We start from the raw sequence: 24,912 nt of genomic DNA, 5'->3' as shown, positions 1-24,912 counted from the left end.
GTGAATAAAAATACAGAACCAATTAGATATCGGACCCCCACACAAAAACTTACACAACATGATTATATTGTATTTTAATATATGCAGGTGCTGACAATGATTGTATCAGAAGAAACATTGACATCCTACTTTGATCCTGATTGTTTCTTTGGTAAAACTTAATTATCAGGATTAATACTGCCTTTGATTACATTTCAAGCATGTTTGAAAAAAACAAGTAAAGCCCTAATTATTAAATTAATCAAGACAGTATTTATTAGATTATCTAAATAATCATATTAAAATATTTTGCTTAATTATAATAAGATATTTATTTGTTGATAGAAAACGAATGTTACATTATAGAAGTTGTGAAGTGATTTTGTTATATGAAACTGGTAAATATTATATAGTAAGTGATCAACACTGTATGATATTAGGATCTTATGATTTATGTAAAGGATCATCATGATTTCCAGATACTGGTTTCTGATTCTTCTCAACCGGCCTTCCCTAGTTTGCCCATTGTCTTAGTTCTTTAAAGTATTTAGCTTTTTAACCCTATGCCTTTGTGGATAGGGACTAGTAGAATCTTTATCCCATATACTCTTTTTCTGTACATTTTATAAAAATGACTGGTTACACCTCTTTTAAGTAAGTTCCCAGGTAGAGCTTTAGAATGGTATCTTATATATTTGCTGGAAGATACTGGAAAAAAAGTAACAGAAGAAGTTGCAAAGTCCTTTATTTCTGCAGCCAAAACTTAAAAGGGCCATGTTCCATAAACATTAATAATTTAAGGATGGCCTTTCTGGTCCAAATTATATAAGGTGCTAAATGGGAGTCATAGCCCCAAAAGTAGGAGGGATATCAAAAGTCTGCTTACTTTGGCTGCACAGTTTAAATATATATTTTAATATACCATTTATATATATATATATATTTATATTTTATAATACATATATGGACCAAATATTTCATCTGTTTCAATCATATGTTTTGTCATGAATTTTAAACACATTTTACTAAGCTGATTTTAAAATGCATTTATTTGCATTTAATTATACCCCACTATTTTATTTTAATATGGTTTTCTCTTACTTTCCAATATGCAGTGTTCACACTTTTGTGTATAGGTGTATAAGATGTATATAACTGTTGGGGTGCTTTGGTTGTTTTTATGTTGTCGTTGTTTTGCCTTATGGTTTGTTAACAGTAATAAAAGCTTCTTCATGTTGTTGTTTTATGCAAAGGTGAGTCTTCACCCTTAAATTTTTTTTGACATGTCATACATTATTCAACATTTTAAATAATTTAAAACCAATCTTTGAGCATATTTGCTTTCATATTACAATGCTCTACCAAATAAAATATAAGAAAATTAAATTTAAATACTACAATCTGATCCCCAAAATAGTCTGCTGACATCAACATGATTTTTTAAAAAATGAAGTATGCAGCAAGAGCGCTTTTAGAAAAGAGACAGAAAACTGTAGAGGGGGCAGGGGTATCCTCGCTCCACTCCCGCATTCCCAAGGGCCATACTAGCAAATGCGGTTAAACTGGAAGTGATATCATGTAACTTCCATTTTGTTTTTGCAATATTTGGGGAGAAGTTAGGCTTCTGATCTACATGTTGGTCTTGGAGGACAAGGCAAAACTGCTGTGTTTTGTGGAAGTTTTGAATCAAAAATAAATGGAGAATCTGCGAAAGTTGCAGTCTGCAAAGTGGGTTAATCTATGGGCCACAACCTTCCCTACCCTGATTTTGAGGATAAAACTACTTGGCCTTTACACAGTCAGCTGAAGACACCACTACTGTGATTGTAATTTGTGTAACGACTGTAATATAAATAAAATTTTGTAACTATTGTAAAAATCTAGGGTAGGGAAAATGTTGCGGGACGTAGCTTTCCAGGATCCTGTAAGGGACCAATACAACTCCCCAGCCTTTGGCAGGTGCTCAATATCAGATTGAGCAATGAGATGAGCCCCTGTGTATGAAGGCTGCCCCATTCATTGAATTGAATCACCAAACTCTGCCAGTCCCGTTTCACTCAAATAAAGTGGGTAATTATAGAAATCGAGTGCAGAACAAAAAAGATCCAATATCCTGGAATTATTAATGCATAATTTAATCTAGAGAGCCGACATGATGTAGTGGTTTGAGCATGGGCCTATGATGCTGGAGATCACAGTTCAATTCCCCATTTGACCACAGAAACCAACTCAGTGACCTTGGGCAAGTCACACACACTCAGCCCCAGAAAACGCAATGATAGGTTTGCCATAGGGCCACTATAAATCAGAAACGATTTGAAAGTACACAACAACAATTTATCGAACTCCCATTCACTTCATGAAACTGATAACAGTGACTATGCTTTGCATTATACGATGACTCTTTCACATCTATCAGATAATTCATTTTGCTTTGGCAAATCGGTAAATACGTAACTTTTAAAAAATTAAACAATTTTGCTTTCATTAAAAAAAAAAAGAACTCTGATGACAAAATCATTTTCTAGCCTAAGTGTAAGTTCAGAATGCAGCTCTTTTTAAAAAGTGCCTATCAAACACAAGAAAGATTTTACAGTAATAAAATACACACTGTGGGTTCAATCCAGTTATTCTCCTACAGGTTAGTGGGAGCTGACTTTCATAGCATACGCCAGAGTTTCCCTAAAAGGAGTGATATAAATGAATGAAATAATAATAATAATAATAATAATAATAATAATAATAATAATAATAATAATAATAATAAATCTCCCAGAACTCAGGGAACTGACAGAGACAGTAAGGTCTGAAAAAATCTCATTTCAACTGTCTCCTGTAAGGCATATAATTGGGACTCTCTTGCAATCTCTCTCTCTCTCTCTATATATATATATATATACACACACACACACACACACACACACTCACTGATTATATTTATTATATTGTAATTTTATTCTTAGGTTATAATTTATTCTATTTGTGAGCTGCCTTTGGTCCCACTCCGAGAGAAAGACAGCATATAAACGGAAAAAATAAATAAATACTTTCCCCTTTCTTATTCGTTTAAACAAAGTAAGTTTTGTTATCTCCACAGTCAACTATTCAACAGTGCCATCACATGCTGCTTTAAAATAAAATTAACAGGGAAGCCTGGTAGCATTAATCAAATTACTAATGTCAATGCACACTCATTTGAACACCTATTAAACAAAATTATGGCAATGTAACAGGAAATATTTCAGCAGATGGACCACTACAAATTACAGTGTAAACAGTACAAAAAGCAAAACACTTTATAATGACGTTCTTATGTTTGTGTTTTTCATTGAATGATATATTGGGAAGTGAGGTTTAAAAAAATTGAAAAATCTTTTAACTTGTTAATTATTTGTAAGAACATATGGAAAAATAAAAATGTATCCTGTTTAAAATTTTAGATAAAAACAATCAAAGGTAATCCTTAAAATTAGGCTTCAGATTAGTCTCTTCAAAGGATGCAGTTCAGCTAAAACATCTGGTAGTGTTATGTTGAGAGACAGACCTTTTTTAACTTTGGAAATGAGATTAGTAGATCAGTTATTTGTAAGTGTCCAAGTAATTTCTAATTATTTTATCTGGGTCACAGATAATCCGCTTTTACTGGACTCCCACAATGACATCAGAGGATCACTGCTTAAGCGATTATCCTGTTACCTTCCAGCAGCCACTGGAAAGCTGGATTTTCCATTTGTACCGAGGAAGAAATGGTCAAATGCTCCAGACAAGTGGCTAACCAAATAAAGAGCCATACAAAGGATGATAAGAAGTAATTTCAGTATTCAAAAATATGGTTAAATCAACAGTAATAAACAACACCAAACACTATATTAATTTTGACTCCAGAAAATATACTGTACAATCCATATGAAGAGATTATATAAATGCATGTCACCATGCATCACTCAGATACTTCATATTATTAGAGTGCATGGAGTCTCCACTAAGTAATAAATGCCATTTTCATACAAAATTACAGCACAGTTGAGTGATCAGGAACATGTATAAATAAGGGTAGGCTAGGAAATGTTATCAAAGTTAGCCTACTAGAAATTTTTTTTTAATTCAAAGTCCTTAAATCACGATTGCTTAAAATCAGAAGCAACTGGACCCCATTTCAAGTTTTTCACTACTATGAGATGACAGTTGGAGGATGTTCCAGCTTGTTTCCACAGCATGAGATTTGGCACAGACAGGTCAAGGGATCTTAACAACAAAAACACAAAGGAAAGAAACAGGCAGTCACTAGCTCTCCTGGAGTACTGCCAGATCAAATTCAGATGTGGGGGGGACTATTTTCCTGAAATGAATCAGTTGCTAATATATTTATTTTTTATAACTGCCTTATTTAAATGGTATGTTAACACCAAAACACTTCTTTTGAGTACTATGGCTATTGTAACAGTGAAACTTTGGAGTCTTCCAAGTATAAAATAAGTATACCTTCAAAATGTTGATTTGGGTTCTTTTCACACTAGGCATTTTAAAGCAGCTGAAAAGCTGTCATTCTGCCATCAGCTGGATTTTGGTGGTTCCACAGGGGAACAAATAGGGTGATATTTACTTAAAAGCTGGAGAGTCTGTCTACATGGTAAAAAGTGTCGGGGGGGAATCTAGTTTTGAGAACAAGTAAGAGGTAAGCCTCTTCGGTTAGTATTTCTGAATATTATTTAATAATAATAATAATAATAAATTTTATTTATACCCCGAACTTCCATGAATATGATCAGGGCGGCTTACAAGATTTATAAAAACATTACAATACAAGGTTAAAATCCAATATAACAATTAAAAACATTACTACAAAAAACAGGAACAGGAAAACAATAAAATAGGAAAATACACATGTCAGGGGCAAAAAGAAATGAGAATGAAACATCGATCCAGGGTCAAAAGGGAAAAGGGAGAAGGGGGCAGGAAAATAAATAGACAAATTAAGGTGGGAAGGCCAGCCGGAAAAGGTATGTTTTCAACTGTTTTTTAAAAACAGCTAATTTTACATACATATTCAGTCTGAATCCAATAGTAATATTATTTTTAAAAAAGCAATGCTTCCAGAGGATATTGAAATGATGATTTATGTAGTAACTGCTGCTAAATTACTTATACCTGAAGCTAATACATTACTTATATTGCTTTATATCTTTAGTATATTTGATTACCTGTACTGACCATTTTGTTTTATTCTGCGTTATGTTTGGGTCCCCCTCCTCCCCCGTGCATTGTATTTTTGTATTTTATATTATTGGAACAGTTATGTATATCTTATTCTGCAAAGCACCATGTACATGAATGGTACTATATAAGTAAACAGCAAGAACAATCGCTTATACTTTAAGTGGAAAAAAGAATCCTCCTCTGCATCGGTTGTTAATTTGAGTATAGGATGTGATGTCCATGGTTAAGCAAACAAGCAGATTAAGAGAGAGAAGGGTAGGGTGAAATAATTTTGCTTAAAAACTAAGTTTATATATTGTATGTTGGAACAGAGGTCAAGATGTAATACAACTATATAATTTATTGGGAATGTATGAAGAAACAGTATGAAGAAAACCATTATTAAAAGCTGCTTGGATTATTTCCTAGACAAAATTTCTAAGGAAGAGATCAAGGAACTCAGTACAACTCAGATAAGTTTCCCCATTCTCCTCCAGAGTTTCAGGCTGATCCTGACAAATTCAGGTGATAGCCACATGCATAGCCTTAATTACAAATAATTTTCTCTACACTCAATATGGTTTTCAGGTGTCAAATTGTTTTTTATTGTCTATGTAGGGCATACAAAAACAACAACTAAGAAATGCATCTTTCACTATACCATGTGAAGAGCAAGTTAAGATGCTGGTACAGCAATGTCAATAAAATACATTTGGTAAAAGAGTCAGAAGATGATGTGAAAGGTGGTTCTTCTTAAGAGACATTCTTCTTATCTGTCACTAGGCTTTGCCATTAGCCAAACAAATTCAAAAAGTATTAGCAATTTCTTATCTGGCTGTGTTTTGCTGACTATCAGAGGAAATACTTCAAGAAAGGCAAGTATTTCTTTCAGATCACTGAAAATAGCACAACTGAAACAGTACAGCACCCTCTTTAAAAGCCCTTCCTTTAAAATAACAAAAAAACCTTCAGTTCTCCAGCGTCTGTTAGACTAAAAATAAAGACAGTAAGAAGGGGACCATTCTAACCTCCCTTGGAAGGCAGTTGAAAGCCTAGGAGCCCTACCATGTGTCTCCACTAATCACGCCTGTGAAAGGGGTGGGATTGAAAGAAGGACATTTCCTGAGCATCTCATGGTCCAGCTAGGCTCATCTGAGTGGATGTAGTCTGTTAGATAGCCTGAGCCAAAGCCATATAGAGCTTTATAAGTCATAACTACCACCTTGAATTGTGCCCACAAAGAGTTTGGCAGCCAGTAGAACTAATGCAGTGAGAGAGCTGCACGTTGCCTGTAAAACACTTTTATATCATAGTTATAATTCTATCAATGCAGTCCTATTCCAAAAGCCGTATATATATATATATATATATATAGTATAATCCTTCTTAATTTGATAGAGGTTCAAGTGCTCATATTGTTCCATTGTAATAACTATAATGTATTGTCACTGATATTCAAGTGCTCATATTGTTCCATTGTAATAACTGTAATGTAATGTCACTGATATTCTTTCCCTCACCTTTTAGCTGGTTTCTCTTCATAATGTGATCAATTCCTTGACAATATGATCACAATACCTCTTTATAAGGTTTTCTTAATGGCTTCTACATTTCATTCAGTCTACCATATTTTTTAAAGCTCCAAATAATTTTCTTCCTCCATACCTTCCTTTTCTCATCTCAAACTATTTGTGCTCATACTGTCAGATGCTCTTCCATTTCCGTTCTTTAGCATATGCCTCCCCTTTGCCTGGATGCTTTCCCAAGCTTCTTCTAAGTCATTTCTAAGTCATTGCTTCATTTCTTTCTTCTTTTCAGTTTTTTTTACAAAGGAGCTTTCCCATGTATCTTTCTTCAAAAAGCTCCCATTGATTATTTAAAAAATCATATAACTCAAAAACCACCACCATTACCTTAAAAATTGCCAGCTTTGGTCTATTTCCATTATTAAAAATAGTGAAACCAGACAAGATGGGGGGAGATTCCTGGTTCAATTTCCTGAACTTGTTTAATTTTGTAAATGGCAAATGCAGCTGCCAATTCAGATCAGGTTTGTGGTACTGAGGCGGGTGCAAGCTTCCACTCATGCCATTTTCCTGGCAAACAGGAGCGAAACTGCTATTTTCCCCATCACCTAATGCTGTAAAATTCTGATTAAAATCAGCACAATCCCTTGCACTCCACCAGCTTTTATCACTTAAAAATGCAGTAAAATAATCACACATTTCATGGCATCTTCTCTGGTAATGCTCTGAGTGTTCATCAAATTCTCATACTTGTTTCTTTGTTCCTTGCCTTGAATATTCTAGCCTAAATCCAACTGATACTCCTAACTAGAACAGACCCACTGAATCAATGGGATTTACATAAGTATTGATTTACCAAACTTCTGTTGTGGTTTAATGGAATGAAGTTACACTTCTGTAGTTCTTTTGGAATGTGCCTGACAGATAACATGAGTTTTACTCATTATTCAGTAGTTAATACACATTTAAGCAACTAAACAACAATGGGCAAGAAAACAAGGAAAGAATGATACAGTATACTTACATTACATATACCAACTAATTGGGTATAAAAAAGTCCACTAATTCCAACCAGCATTATTAAACCCATAAAGGTAGATATTCGTGTCAAGGCGAGTTCATGTCTAAAAACAAAGAGATCCTATAAGCAAAGGGAAATATAAAAGAAGTTTAGTTTTTCTTCCCTTTAAGGAGAAAAAAAAGAGTTTCTAAAACATAAAATATCAAGAAGAAATATTTAGCCATAGCAAACACAACTAAAACAAGGTTTGTATTTTTGGTAGAGAGCTTTTACTCTCAGATAAAACCTGCTAATAATGTATAGCTAATAAACTGAGAGCTGCCCTATGTAGTGGTTTGAGCATGGGACTATGGTTCTGGAAAGCAGGGTTCAAATTCCAGATCAGCCATGAAAACCCACTGGGTTATATTGGGCAAGTCACAGTCTCTTAGCCTCAGAGGATGGCAGTGGCAAACCCTCTCTAAAGAAACTTCCCAAGAAAACCCTAAGGGTCATGTAAGTCGGAAACAAGTTAAAGTCAAACAACACAACAGCAACAAATAAACTGTCCAATGAACATGAACAATGTTTAGCCTTTAGATTGCAAATATGTATGATAAATAAAGGTGGCATTTTGAAGGCCCAGTTCTTCCTACTGATAGCGGTAAACCATCACCTTTGCTATACCAGAAAACATATCCAGTGGTAGTTGTGTTGGCCATACAGCAAAGTAAAATAACATCTAAAATCCGCAAAACAGCAATACCTTTATTTGCCAACCAAAATGCATAAAATACATGATGCAAACTTTCAGAGCTCCACTGGCTGCTTCCTCAGGCAAATGTGTTAAAAATAAAACAGGAAAAAGAAATAAAAATGACGATGTTGGAGTCATAGGCCTGCATTTTGTCAAGATGTTGTTATAGATGTTTTCAGTTCAGCAGAGGCCATTACTCCTCCTTGGGCTCTGGAGGACAACGAGTCATAAACTCCAAGAAATGAAATTTAAACTCCATTAGCAACACACACACACACACACACACCCTCCATTGAGGTTTGTCTCTGCCCTGTGCGAGGCTGTGCATGTGGAACAGCGTGCAGCATCAGGGCGCCCAGGGGGGTGGAGTGGGGCATGCGTCGTGAGGATGCTACGCTTCGACTCCGCCCCATGCCAGCCTTAATGGCCAGTGTGTACAGGGCCACAGTCCGCAAACACCATCATGTAGTCCAACAGCTAGAAAACAAACTCTGAAGAAAACTGCTACAACTGAATGTATACACTCAACAACTTGCTTTTCAAACCATTCAGCCAAGTCAATTAGAAACGTAATTGACATCAGTGATAAATCAAGAACAAGAACAAGCCTATGCATCAGGCCATTTCCAAATTCCTATTCACTTTCCACACTGTGCACTTTTGCGCAATCATTTACTCCCAACTCTCATACAACATAAATCCTTAAACTTCAAACCACTTCCCAGTTTCCCTGCATCATCAAAACAAGATGTGTACTTTAATGCTGTTGTTTTTTTTAAAGTGTTGGTTGTAGGCTTCAGTGTCTCCACTTGCCATGGTAAACACAGGGCCAACTTTGATGCCTTCCTCCCAACTTTGAGGGAGATCCTCAGAGCAGCAGCACTTACCAGAAGCCCCTAGTCACTCTGTGGCTAGCAAATTTTAGGATTTGTAGTCCTAAAATCCACACATACACACACTCCAAGCTGTGCATAATTACGCAAGAATGTGAACATCAGTTTGTACCTCTTAATCTAGCATTCATTCCAAAGTATATTTTTAGACAAAGAGACATATATATGAATATACCAAACACATACACACTTCCATTATTCCTTTGCTTTACATTCATACCCAGAAATAATGCAAAAACTTGTAATTGTCTTTGAAAAGTAGAGTAGAATCCATTCAGTCATCCTGTTCTTCCTTCCCTTAATGCTGCCTTTAAGTCACTGGATACTTCTTGCATTCTTCAAATAAAGCACACAGTGTTTCAGTATGCTTACATGCACACATGAGCATGCAAACACATATATCTGACTCACGTTCTCTGGGAAATGGATACAAGAGCTACCATTCCCATGTGTTCTTTTGTGGGGGAAAGTAATGCTGGAATTCACTGTCAGAGTTGGGTTCAGAAATGTTAGAGCCTTCCTTCTTATCTTGTTATGGAACTTAACATTAAGAAATTATTGTGATCCTACTGAATAAATTCTTTTTAACTACAGTGGGCCCTTGGTATCTGCTGGACTTTGGTTCCAGGACCCCCATGGATATCAAAATCTGTGGATGCTCAAGTTCCATTAAATGGCATAGTGAAATTGTGCGCCTTATATAAAATGGCAAAATCAAGGTTGGCTTTTTGGAATTTATATCTTTTTGGAATATTTTCAAGCTGTGGATCGATGAATCCGTGGATAAAGAATCTGTAGATATGGAGGGTCGACTGTACTTGCTCATCACTTTCAACTTAATTTAAGACAACATACTTTTCAGTGCTTTTAAACGGTAATGAAGTTCACATACTCATAGAGAGAGATGACAAATTAAATTTCACCTCCAACCACCTTGGTATCTAGAAAAGGTTAGAGATACAACAAACATTATTTGCTTTTAAAAAGTTAAAATTCCATCACCTAGCCACAGCAGAACCCATCTCCAGTTAAACTAAAAGAAAGAGAACAGGGTGGCTGCCAGCTTGAAAGCAAATTTCACAATCTGGAAACAAGCCTTGAGAAGGCCCTCTCTCACATCTCCATCAAACATTCTTGTGATGGTGAAAGCACTAAAAGATCCCAAGGTCCCAGAAGGTGTATGTAGGAAAATATGGCTCTTCATACAAGCTGGACCCAAGCCACACAGGACTTTATCGGTCAAAACCAACACCCTAAAAATCAGCTGCCAGAGTAGCTTTGTATGTTCTTATTTCACTAATATTTAAGCTAAATTCAACATGGTATGGAATATGTGGAGACTGAGACATTGCTTAGCTTCTTTTGCTCTATATTGGCCACCTACAATGTTTTTATACTTCCCAGAAAGTCTATTACTCCTAGTGAAAAATTATAGCCACCAGATATAAAATAAATAATCTTTCTGACAGAAGCTAATGTACAAAACCAACCATGTCTTAATAGCTCTATGCACCTTCTTTGAAGCCATCTCTTGCAGTAATACTGCTCCTCCTACTGGACAAACAGCTACAATATCTGCAGTCTCCCAAGCAAACGAAGGAGCAAGAGCTACAGATTTCAGTAGCTAGCTTTTGTCCCTCAATTGTTGGTTCTTGTAGATCATATAAATAATTATTGTTTTCATTAAACTGAATATTGCTTAATACCTCCTAAAAACAACAGATGCCTTTAACAGTGTATTGATAGATCATATACATAATAGATAACATATACTCTTGTATAAATGAGAGAACAAGATGCGGAGAGAAATGTGTTTTAAAAGTTAAGTTTATAAGTAATACTTTTAAAATTACTTTTTTGTAATTACATATGAAGTGTATTCACATATATAGTATATTGAAAAGTCATATACATATACTATACTTTCGTACAGATGAGAGCACAAAGTGTGGAGAGAAATGTGTTTTAAAAGTTAGTTTTTAAGTGAGAATTTTAAAATTACCTTTTTGTAATTACATATGCAGTGTGTGTGTGTAATATATTGAAGAGTCATATACATATACTATACTTTCGTTTAGACAGAACATGGTATGGAGAGAAATATGCTTTAAAAGCTCATCTTTAAGACAGAATTTTAAAATTACTTCTTTACATTTTTAAATTTTTTATTTTTAAAGTCATTTTAAAATTACTTTTTTGTATATTAGATGTTCATACAATTTTAATGTTTGATGTGCATAAACCAGGCTTGTACAACATATGGCCCGGGAGGCCACATGTGGCCCGCCAAAGGATTTTGGGTGGCTCACAAGGATGTGGAATGACTTCAAGGCTCCTTTGGCACTCTGCCTCCTCCTGAGGAGAGGACCATGCGGAAGAGGATGAGGAAGGGTGAACGCTCTCCTTACAAGCCTCGTCCACCGCCTTGCTTTGTCCTGAGGAGAAGGCCAGGCAGCAGCAGAAGAGGAGGACAGGGAGCACTCACTCTGCAAAGCTCCTCTGCTACTTGGCTTTCTCCCAAGGAGAAGGACTAATGGTGGAGGAAGACGGGCAAATGCTCACCCTGCAAGGCTCCTCCTTTTGCCTGGCTTTATCCTGAGAAAACTGGGCAGCAGAGGAGGAAGGCTGAGCAGAGGAAGAGAAGAGCAGTCAAGGCTCCTTTGCTGCTTGGCTTTCTCCTGAGGAGAGGGCCAAGGAGAGGAGGAAGATGACATAATTAATATTAATTAATATTATTAATTAATGTTTAATTAAAACCTATCTGCAGCCTGAAGAAGTTTAACCTATTTTAATTTTGGCCCTTACCTCCTGCCAAGTTGTGCAGGTCTGGCATAAACCAAATTTTTTGACTACAAAAAATGTAATCAGGAGTAAGATCCCATAAACTACGCTAAGAGATAAGCAGAACTGTGACAGTTACTGCACCTATGCATCTTCCTGTCACATTTATCCATGCACACAAGCATGCTGGTGCAAATGCTGAAGATCAACATGTATGAAAATACACTGAGCTTTTGTCTTGAGCTTCCACAGTACATAACTTTCAGAGAAAGATTAAATTGATTTTGCTTGCAGTTTCTATTATTGCCTAAGGGCAGAGTGAGTAACTGGGTGGCACACAGTTATGGAGGACATCAAATACTCAGCTTCACAGCACACATCAGCCAAATGTCGACTAATGTTGTTTCTAAAGCTGTAAATCTGGCTGCATTCCCAAATTAAATTTAATTTTCTCTTTCTTCACTCAGCTACAAGTTCTGCAGATTTTTAAAAAACAGATATCAAATAATCTGAATCAAATCATTTGCAAATGTAAACAAGCCAAAATACCAAAGCTGTAATTTTTTTTTAATTAAAGTGACTTATACAAATACCGGAATCTGTCATTTCGGCCCTTTGGTAACTACTAAGCAAATAAAATGTAGCCATCACATGATTCAGCTTCTCAATAATCACTCAAATGCAGGGTTTGGATTACCTATTTAGGCATTCATATTAAAAGTATTCTGTAGTAATTGCTTCTATATCCATTAGAAGGAACACTGGACTATATCCACTAGAGAGAACACTATAAATATGTATATGTTAAGATCTCGAATAACACACATTTTTCTCAAAAATGACATGTAAACATTGGACAGTTTCTTCTTTTAAAAAAGAAAGACTTCATATTTGATGAGATGTTGTGTCTCTTCATGTAAATTTTTTACTTATAGCCATCCTAAGGAAAACCTATCAAAAATACATGTAAAAAATACATTTTTGAAACAATGTTCAAAATTTTGGAAAAAATACATTTCCTCTTATATTAAAACCAATTTAAATAGTTCAGTATAATGTTTTTAAATAGTAATAGGACACAATTACGGTGTTTGGGTAGTCATACTTCAGTTTAATGCAATGAACAAGGCTTTTCGTAGTACAGTATTCAGCAGTCTCTTTACTCCTCCCGTCACACACATCACAATTAAATAGAGCTTGGAAAAATGTACTTCTTTGTCCTACAGCTCTTGGAAGCACCCTAGCCAACATATATAGGGCTTTTCTGAGCATTTTAATCCAAAAAGGTGATGTTGCCAACTTCTTCAATTAAATCATGAACTCTCTAATGAGCTATAGTTTCCCGCTATTAACTTGGATATGATTGAACTGTGTCATTAGAGGCCAAAAGACTGGAAAATATTTCTCATTTGAAAATGTTATACTGTATAAAGGAAACCATTAAATACTTTTTAATAGTCCAAAGTTAGATATTAAGACTGAAAAAGACAAACACCTACTGTTTGTTTCTTTATTTATATTTTAGATAGCCAATCATTAATGAAGAAAATAAAGAGCTTACTAGATCTTTACAACTGATATGCTTTTATATTCTCATTAATTATATTTTAACCTGTGAATGTTTTTAATGATGTGAATTTCTCTCTGTGTAAGCCAGCTTGACTGGGATAATAACAATCACCTCCACCACCATGTACTAGTCTCCAGCATGTGTTGTCACCAGAGGAACAACTGCCAAAATGTCAAAGCAAAAATGAAAAATAATGATAATTCTATAGATCTGTACTTTGGAACTTGGGAAGGTGAGGGTAGTTAAAGAGTTATGCAGTATAAATAAACTAAAATAGGAATAGCTAACAGGATTTCTGTAGACCAGATGTGGTGTGCAAGAGAATTCCATCTAACTCTTCCAAATTTAACCAGGGCAAAGAGATGAAAATGTGAAGTTTTCCAAAAAGATTTTTTTTTTCCAAATCCTGAGACAAAGGTAAAGGGAGGAAGGAGGATAAAGAGATTCTATTATTTAATGTTTTTATTTTATGTGCCATGTTTACATTAGATGTGAACTATTTATTGTGCACTATATCTGTCTAGTACTTTGTTATACAATATGAGTACCTGCAAAGGAGCTGATCTGTAAAGCAAAATATATTACTAGCTGGGGAATACTGTGGCCTCTGAGAATTCAGGAGAGTTATTCCTTACAACATGTTTATAGGTCTCCATATATGAGAGATCCTACATATTGGATTGTAGTTAATGGTGTGGCAAGATCTCTTAAACTGGTATGCCTAACTTAAGTTGAACTGAAGACCTGAACTCTTAAAGTTGGCAGTAATCCCTCCTTAATTCCTCCTGCTTTCTGTGTTGAATCCCATTATGTTTCAGTGATCCCTCAACCCTCATAAGCAGTTTTGGAAGGCCGAGTTGGTAAAGGAAACTGGGTGCTCCAATACCCCCACCCACTAAAACAGCCTGGTTTTTACCTTCGATTAAGCCAAAGTAACCATTAGTTACAACCCAATGTCTTCCTGTTTAATAATTCCATCATATTTTGTAAATCAGCTATTCCTGTTTTTCTAAACCACCTATTCCTGTTTTAGTTTATTTATACTGCATATAACTGTCTAAAAAGCAAGAAATGAAAGCAAGAGTCCAGTTGGACTTAAGACATTCTAGCACTTTCTGCCAGGACAGAAAGCCCCAGGAAGACCTTCCCAGGACAGTAAACGAAGGGCAAACACCACTCTGTCCAGCTACTACTGCTGTTGCCAGTGGTGTCACTAGGAAGGTATAGGATGTGAGTCCACACTTGGTTAGGCCTCCTTCTGCGGTGCCCCTTCTGTACTGCAGCAGTGGTGAAGGCCTCCTCCCAAGGAGACCGCTGCTACTGCAGCAAAGGAAAGGACCAAGTGACCCTCTCCTGTCTTCCTGTGGTGAAGAAGGTTTCTTCATGAGGAGACCTCCACCACCGCAGCAAAGGAGAGGGCTGAGAGACCTTCTCTTGGCTTGCTGCAATGGCAGAGGCCTCCTCACGAAACTTCAACTGGTCCAAAGAGCTTCAACCAGATTGATAAATTGGGGCTGCTACAAATCCATTAAGAGCCAAAAAGAGAAAATGCAGTAAAGGAAAACACCGTCAAAAATCCTTGCAGTCCATTCCTGAAAGCCTGTCAGAATAGGAAGGTTTTCACTTACCAATGAGAGGACATCAAAGAGGAAGCCATAGTAGCTTCCCTGGGGAGTGAGTTCCAAAACCCGATAAGAACTTCTCCCACGTTCCCACCAAATGTGCCTAGGAAGGCAATGGGACTGAGAGGGGTTTCCTCCAAAGATCTGAGAGCCCAGGCAAGCTCACACAGGGAGAGACAGTTCTTTAGATAGCCTTGACCTGATCTATATAGGGTTTTATAGGTAAAATCAGTACACTAAATTATGCCTGGAAACAGATGAGCAGTCAGTAAAGCTGGTGCTCACTGTAGCTAGCCAGCCCCAGTTAACCACTGGCTGCAGCTCTTTGGGCCAGTTGAAGTTTCTGATACAATATGTGACAAGGGCATCTGTGCAGACAAAACATTATACAGTAGATGAAATATGCACACTTATTTCTTATTATTATTATTATATAGACATCCCTGGAAAAACACCACCTATTAACAGTGTGTATGCATCCGTGCCTTCAAGTCGCCTGTTAACTCATGGTGGCCCCATGAATTTCATTGGATTTTCTAAGGGAAGGAATACTTAAGAGATAGTTTTGCCAGTTCCTTCCTCTGAAATATACCCTACAGCACCTGGTATTCCTTGGTGGTCTCCCATCCAAGTACTAATTAGGGTTGTCTCTGCTTAGCTTCCAAGGTCAGATGGGATCTGGTACCTTTAGGGTATTTAGGCCTATATGATTGTAGCCAGGGTATTTATAGACATGCACACCCACTTTGTTGCCAATACAGATCTTATTTAAAACAATTGTGTCTGCTGTGTAATGTGTCTGCCCTCACTTCATGTCTGTTGGGTTCAAAACATAATTTAAATCAGCAGGCATCTATTTCAGCATATGGACTTGCGGACTGCAGCCATAACATCAAACCTGACTGTTTCCCCTCAGTTTTCATATGTCTTCAGCTACCTTTTTTTTTTTTAGAAATTTTGAAATGTTTTTGAAAGAACTAATATTTTCCAACTTAAGCATTTTGTTTTCCTATTGATTAATGCATGTAAATAATTTACTAAATAATGGAAAGATCTTCACACATATTAAAAATGTCACTCTGTATTTATACTTCTCATTAGCATTCGGGGATAACACAAAAATCATTTTCATAAAATAGGTTGTAAAGGTGTTAAGTCATTCATTTCTTTCAAGACAAAAATTCTCTTACCCAATTAACTTTTTTCAGTGGCTCAAAGTAGTAACAGTGGCAAAAATCAAGTAGCAATGTGTAAGAACTGAGGAGCTCTGTGTAGAAGCACAACTGCAAAAACAGCCAGTGGTTATCTTCACCAACACAGTTATTAATCCTGCCAAAAACAAGGTAAAATGCAGTTTCAGTGCTTTATGAATTTTAGCACATCCAAATCAATGACTTACAAGTGGAAATAAGATACTTCATAGTAAGTACAGGTATCAAGATAGATTGCTCTGTTTACACTTCAGTTCCCTCAATTGTCCTTGTTGGTAGTCTCCAGTCATCTACTTCTGCTAGCCATCTTGTAATTTTACAGATGGAGCCAAGGTGACTCTTAGGGCAAGATCCTATATATTTTTATCATGGTGTAAATATATGTCAGCCTAGTTATGCTAGCTCCTGAGTTGCACAACTTGCAGGAAGATCTTCCACTCACCCATTGCACAACACTCAACTACCTCCGCACTCAACTAGTAAAAACTGGCATCAAAAGCCCACCAAATTGGGCCAACCAAATGCACAATATATATGTTGAAAGATTTCAGAGTTCCACTGGCTTCTTCATCAGGCAAGCTGTTAAAAACCATACAGGAGAAAATAAATTGAAGATGTCAGTCGTAGACCAGTGTGCCTTTGGTGTGTGCAGCGCGCCACACACCATGCACAAGCCCCATTATTTTCAATGGGGCTCGAGCATAAACATGATTTGCTTTACATAGAGGGATCCGGAACGGATCTCCGCATAAGGCAAGGGCGCACTGTACAACCAAACTGTTATACAGATGAATGACATTTATCAACTAAGAGTCTTTATTCTTGCTCACTAGAAACATAGCAATAGCAATAGCAAGTACATTCTATACTGCTTATCAGTGAACTAGCACTATCTAAGCAGTTTACAGTGTGTAAGCCAATTGCCCCCAACATGCTGGTTACCCATTTTACCAACCTACAAAAGAATGGAAGGTTGAGTGGACCTTGGGGACCTGCAGGATCGAACTCAGAAAGCTTGTGGCTGCAGTACTAGCATTTAACCAGGACAGATTAAAAAAGAAAGCCATAAACTGTTGAAAATGCTTGAAAACACAAAGCCACATACTATTCTAATCTTTCTGTCAGTAAACATTTGATCTTTATAGCATTAACTTTATAATGATATGACTACTAGGAAAGCATCATGAGTCACAGTGATTAAATTAGGAGTCAATGTACCAAAAGAAGATATGATGAGGAATAAATTGGATTCATCTTACCATGGACAATGATGATCCATTCTCCTAACACAGTGTCCACATCGGCTGCAGTGGTGGGAACGCTTTGGTCTCATCATATTACATTTATTACATAATTCCCAAAAGTCTCTTTCTAAAACGAGGAGATGAATACCAAAGTAATAAAAGCATATTTTCAGAATGACTACTATATTTTCTAAGAACAGACAGGATATTTCATTGGACTTATCAGCATTGCTGCTGAGGAAATTAGAGCAATGTCATGCAGAAAGGTTTCTCATTCCTATCCCCAAATCACTCAAAACACACTATTTTTTAAAATTAATTACTATGTTAGTCCCAAAAGAATGCAGACCTTATGCACAAAGCAAAACTGAATCTTTTATTTGACCACCATAATATGTTTAACAATATAGATTCTTAATCAAAACACTTTCTGTTGTTCATCACATGGCAAACTGGACAAGTATCTGTATAATTAGCTTCTAAATGTCCAAATATACATTTGATTTTTATACTTCATTAACATTAGTCTGGTGATAGTGTGTTTTGAGCAGCAATTTCTCAGGAACACTTAAGAGGTCCTGGGAGACAAATTTAGCTTCTTAGGACGGAGGCTGGAAGATAGTAGCCTCAAGGTGGCTTTTTCCGAATTTTATCTAGATCCATAGTAACAGACATCCACAGGGACTTCCAATAGTCTTGGTCCCTGAAAATTATCAGTATGCAAAGAGATCTTGTTATTATTATTATTATTTAATTTTTATAGTTTTTCCATAAACAAATATCTCCCTACATTCTATTACATTTTAACAAATTATTTTATATACCCCTCAGTGCCCCCCTTCCCTGAGCCATTTCCATCCTTATATTCCATCCAAAATTTCAGTTCTTCTTCTGGAGGCAATCTTCCATCTTCTTTTCTCAGTACTTTCTCAACAAATTCTTTCCAAATCCCCTGAAAGTCATTTCTTTTCCATAGTCCTTTTTTTACTTTCAGTTTACATGTCAAGTTATCATTGATAGCTAATCTCCATACTTCTTTGTACCAATCCTCCACTTCTACATCTATCTTCGTTTTCCAACACCTTGCTATTATTAATCTCGCTGCTGTAAGCAAACTTGTTATCAAATCTTTTTCTTCTTTTTTCCATTTCTCTGAGTTATATAATGATAACAAAACTATACTCGGTCTTCTATCTATTTTTATATTCATAACATTTTCTATTTCTAATATCCCAAAAAATTTTGTACATATTTACATTGCCACCATATATGCATATATGACCCGACTTCTAGGCAGCCTCTCCAACAATTTTTTGAATTATTCTTATTAATATTATGTAGTCTCACTGGAGTCAGGTACCTATTCCAAATCAACTTATAATAATTTTCTTTTATCCGAACCGATAAATTTTTCAGGTGTCTTTGTTTCCAAATTCTATCCCATTCCTTATCATTTATTTTACATCCTAATTCTTCTTCCCATAGTCCCTTTAAAATATTTTCTTTTATTTTTCCTCCTTTATTTTCTATCAACATTTTGTAAATTTTACTAGTAATTCCTTTTATGTTCTCATTTTCTTCCATTTCTCTTCCTTTCTGAACTATTTGTTCAAATTGTGTATACTTTTTCTTTTCTACATTCCTTTTCCTCCAGTTTTTAATCCATTGTTCTATTTGCATATAGTGAAACCATGAAATTTTTTTTCCCGTAAGTATTTCTTTTATATTTCCTTTCTCTATTCTTACATCTATCCAGTCTTCTATTCTGTCTATTTTCTTTTCCTTTAATTCCTTATGTAACAATCCTCTCAAGTTCTTTGGAAATTTCTTTTCCATTATTATTGGTGTTATTACTGAATCTTCATTCATTAACTCCTTTTTATGTTTATACCATATTTCTATTATATTTTTCATAAGTGGGTTTCCAATAATTTTTATTTCTTTCCTAGTAAAGTTCTTAAAAAAAGATATTCCATATTCTCATATCTACTTCCTCTCTATCTACTTCTAACCATTCTAAATCTATCAAAGGGATCTTGTAACATCTTTGAGACCAACTGAACAAAAGACATTGTAGCATAAGCTTTTGTAGACTTGGTCTACTTCATCAGATACGTGGTGTGAACTGGTGCCCAGGAAGGACCTTTAGACTCAGACTTATATGAATAGCTATAGAAATGCAAAACCTGTGGGTATGGCCACAGGAACTATGGTGGTTGAGGAATAAAGGACTTAGTCCTTCAACAACTATCATTAAGACTGAATTTGGCACCTCATCACCATACCCACAAGTTTTGCATTTCTATGGCTATTCATATAGCCTGATTATAAAAGTCCTTCCTCAGGACCAGCTCTCTGCATGCATCTGAGAAAACAGACCACTATTTGACCATGGAGTATATCACACAGAGCTTTTGGGAGATTTTGCAGCTCAGATCTGACGTGAGTGTGAGTCTAACTATGCGGATTCACGTCATAATGTGAATGTGTTATTAGACAAGATTCATTTCTATGGGAGCTCCTTCCTTGGCGCTTCCGTGGTGATTCCAAAGTGACTCTTCATTTTGGTGACTTCGGTACAAAAGTGAATTCACAGAATTCGCATTCAAGCTCACATCGATTTCACTCCAAATTGGTCTGGTGTGGAATGCAACTTTGCTTCCCTCCCGGTACAACCCCCAAAACCTCCAAAGAGGCAAATTTCCCATGACGCTGTGCTGCAGTTTTGCCCCAATTGCTTCCGTTGCTTGGAAGAGGGATGAAGGGAATGAAACAGGAGGCTGGGGGAAGCAACAAATTCCAGCTCCCAGAATTTCATAGCACTGAGCCAGGACAGTGAAAGTGGAGTTAAACCGGATTATCTCCCCAGTGCAGATGCAACGTAAGAGAAGACAACTGTTACAAAGGGAAGGAGAGTGGATTGAATTTAGGTAGCTGGTATTTTAGGAAGCATGGAGAATAATTATAATAATGATAATTAAAAGAAACAAAAAATGTTTTAAAAATATTAATAATAATAATAATTTATTTTTAAAATAATAATAATAATAATAATAATAATAATAATAATAATAATAATAATAAATTAGTTTGCTGAGGCACCAGAGCTCTCTGGCAGAGAAGGCTCAATGTCTCAGGACACTACAGTTCCCAGAATTCCACAGCACTGAGCCAGGACAGTTAAGGTGGAGTTAAACTGAATTATCTCCCCAGTGTGGATGATGAAGAAAGTTCTTATCAGTAAAGAGGCTAGCACAACCAAGTTCCAGAAGCAAAGATGCTTAGGTCTCTACTGTGCATGGCTTATTTTAGGAGCTCTACAACAGTTATGGGAAATTCCTGAAGAGAGAAAGAAACCTGTAAAGTAAATTATATGGGGTTGTAAATTTCACTTTTTCTCTGCTCATTGTACCAATAGGATGATAGGATTAAAACCCAAGAAGACTGCATGTTGCACAGAATAGAAATGTTATAAGGCAACAACCTTATATAAATGCCTCTTTTATATAAAAGTCATATATAGAATTCAATTAAATAGAATATTTATAGAAAATTATAAAGATTGCAATAAATAATTCTAATTGAATTTGTTTATATAAGTTTGTATATGCTTTCTTCTGAGAGCTGCCATGTTTCTCATCTTGTTGAAGAATGACATCATTTGCACATTGGCAATATGGAAACCCAATAGTCAAGATCATTAAACTACTAATAATGCCAGATGGGAAACTGATTTTCAATCTGTTCCTATAAAGCCAATGTCACAAAGGTGTTACTCTTTAATAAGAGAGTTACCATTAACAGAAGGCTTGGAATGCATGTTTTCCAGTGTAATTTAAGGAAGGCAACAAATGCATGAGACCACACCATAAAAGCAAAGATATGAAAATCATCTCCAAGATAATGTGAAGTTTAGATCAACATCATTACAGCAAATTAACATCCATGATCTAAAGTCATTTAGTTTTATTTTGCAGCATGGTTAATGGAAAAAGTAGCCTGACACTCTTAATTCAGTCTAATACTGGGGAAAATAAATGCATGGGCACATCAGGAAGAAGAACCATCAGTGACTTCTTTGCTGTATTATATTTCAAAATTCAATACACATGATTTACATCTGTCATTATGCAAAAACCAAGTCACTTTCAACCATTTATAGTGGCAATGGTGCAAAATCTTAAACACAGTAACTTTATAAAATGCTTTTGCAGTAACACCCTAAGTAGCTGACTAACATACTTTGTTCTCCTCAACAACAATAAAATAGCTCTAGAAATATTTAAGATGGCTCCCAGAGTCTTTTCTAATTTTATTCTTCCCTACCATGTGTCTAGCATGCCACACCTAGTCACTTACTATCTCATCTTTCTGCCTCTTGTTTTACAGTTTCTTTAATCCATTTATATTTCTTATTCCAGCATATACTACATTCTTGTTCCTCACCACCAACATCACCGCCACCTGAAACATGCTGCTGAAGTATCTCATCTTGCCCAGTAACTTTTAGTCACCCATTTTGCAGCTTATGCATGTATCACATAAGTCCACGTTGAACAAAAGGTAAGAACAATATATGTCTATGACTGAAGTTACAACTATTAGTGGTCATTTGCTACTGTAACTGAGCAGCTTAAAGCATGCAGTTCAATTATATTTTATGATTTTCATTAAACACAAATCATCCCAGTAAATATCAGGCTGTTTGTTTGCATGTTTGTTCATGAATTAATGGTGTATGCTACACTTCTAAATTTTTAAATGCACACACACACACACACACAAATGTACCCTCCCCAGAGAAAAGTTTACAGTAACAAATAAAATCATAACATAAATACATAAAATAGAAAAAACAGTTCAATGAAAAATATTTAATTTTAAAACCATCAATCCAAAACAACTAATTAATAGCATCAGACTGTATATGATGTGAATTGAAGAATGAAGATATGCACACCAGATGCCAAAAGATTTCAGTGAAGTTGGTTATGGTGATTCCCTTTAGAGAGAAAATTCCACTATCCAGGTGTCAGCACCCTAGTAAATCTATTTATGGTAACACTTATGTTACATTCAAACACCAGGGGCACATGGAATAACATCTCAGTGGCTAATGGTGTGGGAAGAAGCGATACAAATAGGGGGGGAAAGATGCTTCTCCAGACACCCTGAATATCCAGACTGGACAGGTATAACAAATAAATATAATGTATTTTATTTTATTTGCATAAAGCAGGCAGGGAAAAAAGATGTTATGACTGGAATATGCTATGACTGTTGAGCAATGGGACTCTACACTAGGGCAAGAGTATTTTATACCATCTTAATCAAGATTTTTATATTCTGAAGGTTCATACCTTCCAAACAAAGATAAAGGTATCAAATTTGACTTTATGTACCTAATCTAGCACCTCATCTCTTTCCCACTCTTGACAATGTAGAGCTTGCCAAAGGGCTTTCTACCCTCTACTTCCAAAGGGGCTTTTGAGGTTTGTACTGGTTTTGCATTTTCAGAAGGACTGTTTATTTTTGATAATGTAGAATTAATATTTATTGTCTTTTAGTAGTTTTCCTGTTCCCAGCAAGCCTAGGGACTATACAGGGTAAATTCTAATAACTGAATAGTGGTATTTTTTGAGCCAGCAGCCCCTGCTTCCCATAACAGAAGGGGTGTGTGCAAACAACATACAGAAGATGTGAGTTTGCAATCAAATCATTGCCTCCCTGCTTGTTTTTTGCATAATGAAAGGATCTGATGGCTGTGAAAGCATGCATACCTTTATGTGCCTTCTTGGTTGGCTTAACAAAGACATTCCCACAGCATGGATTTTGGGATTTACCATGTGACCAACAAGGCTACTGTACCATTCTATGTATGAAAGAGCAGAAAAGACTGCAGTTCAATTCCCCCCAATCCAGTTCTTACAAACTGTTGAGATGAGTCCTGGGACTGATGATACAAAAAAGCTGAGATTCTAGAGACTCAAAAAGGGTGACTACCTACTCTTTTCAAATATACATAGTTCCTTCAGGGTAACAAAGATAGCTTCCATTCAGTTTGAAATGGAAAAAATATAATTTTTAACCTGCATTCTTATGAAAAGAAAAAAAAATATTCTATAAAGAATAGTATCATCCATGTTTGTACCTGTAATTGGTATCTTTGGGCTTTCAGGTAGTCTTCCTGGATCTGCTACAGAGGCTCGAAGTAGTGAGATGATGCAGAACAATGCAAATATGTAATAACCTGTAAAACAGATATACTTCCATTCAGAAAACTGCTAATAACAAGCTTTCTCAGATTACTGAGGGAAATGTTCAAGCCAGAGCATCTCATCATTACTGTTTGGAAGCAAATAAAGAGGGATGAAAATAATGCAAAGCAAGTCTTGTTACACAATCTATGGGTAGCCAATGTACAGCACAAGTGGCACAGATAGTATTATTCGTAGCACTGCTAGCCAGGATCAGCAAGACTTGTACATGTCTGGGAAGATGCTGGAAAAAATGGGTGGAAGGATTCAAGGCCAGGGTGAAAGGAGGTATTTATTCTTAAAGGATCATTCAAACATCTTGAATCTACACTTGACAACGGCTTTGGGGCAGTGTCAGAACAGGTGGCATCTAAACTCTGCGCTCTGACGTCACCCCCAAGCTGGCGTAGAGGTGGTAGGTTTCACCCCACAGTTTGTTTTTCATTACAGAGTCTGCATCAGCATTGATTTCTAATCCTTACTATTAATTTTAGGCCGCATCTACACTGGAGAATTAATACAGTTCAACACTGCTTTAAATGTAATGAATTATTGGAATTCTGGGATTGCAGTTATGTGAGATATTTAGCCTTCTCTCTCTCAAAGAGTTCTGATGCCACAACAAACTACAAATGCCAGGACTTTGTAGGATGGAGCCATGACAGTTAAAGACATGTCAAACTGCATTAATTATGTAGTGTCACAGCAGCCTTAGAGGTCTCAATTTCCTAGCCCTGAGTATTCCTTTCCCTGTCACTTTCTGATTCCATCTATTCTGCACTCAAACTCACTTGAAATCTTCCATCTTTTACTTTTCTCATTTATATTACCATGCTGTCTGCTACAGTACTTCCTATATCTCCTGTCTTGATACCA

The 24,912-nt window shown here is 36.1% G+C and overlaps 1 protein-coding gene across 5 annotated transcripts in view; it reads right to left on the bottom strand.

Annotated features, from left to right (window-relative positions):
- The window catches only part of ZDHHC21 (zinc finger DHHC-type palmitoyltransferase 21), a 55,339-nt gene that overhangs the window by 12,170 nt on the left and 18,257 nt on the right, over positions 1-24,912 (bottom strand). For all 5 annotated transcript variants that reach the window (XM_042454218.1, XM_042454216.1, XM_042454220.1 and 2 more), the window contains 4 exons: positions 23,931-24,029; positions 17,795-17,906; positions 16,515-16,653; positions 7,726-7,842 (listed from right to left, as the gene is read on the bottom strand). In XM_042454218.1, coding sequence (XP_042310152.1) covers positions 7,726-7,842; positions 16,515-16,653; positions 17,795-17,906; positions 23,931-24,029 — 467 coding nt within the window. The remainder of the gene's footprint in view (positions 1-7,725; positions 7,843-16,514; positions 16,654-17,794; positions 17,907-23,930; positions 24,030-24,912) is intronic.

Source organism: Sceloporus undulatus, chromosome 2, assembly GCF_019175285.1.
Source record: "Sceloporus undulatus isolate JIND9_A2432 ecotype Alabama chromosome 2, SceUnd_v1.1, whole genome shotgun sequence".
In the NCBI taxonomy this organism is placed as follows: domain Eukaryota; kingdom Metazoa; phylum Chordata; class Lepidosauria; order Squamata; family Phrynosomatidae; genus Sceloporus; species Sceloporus undulatus.
This window is presented reverse-complemented; position numbering and strand designations above follow the sequence as displayed.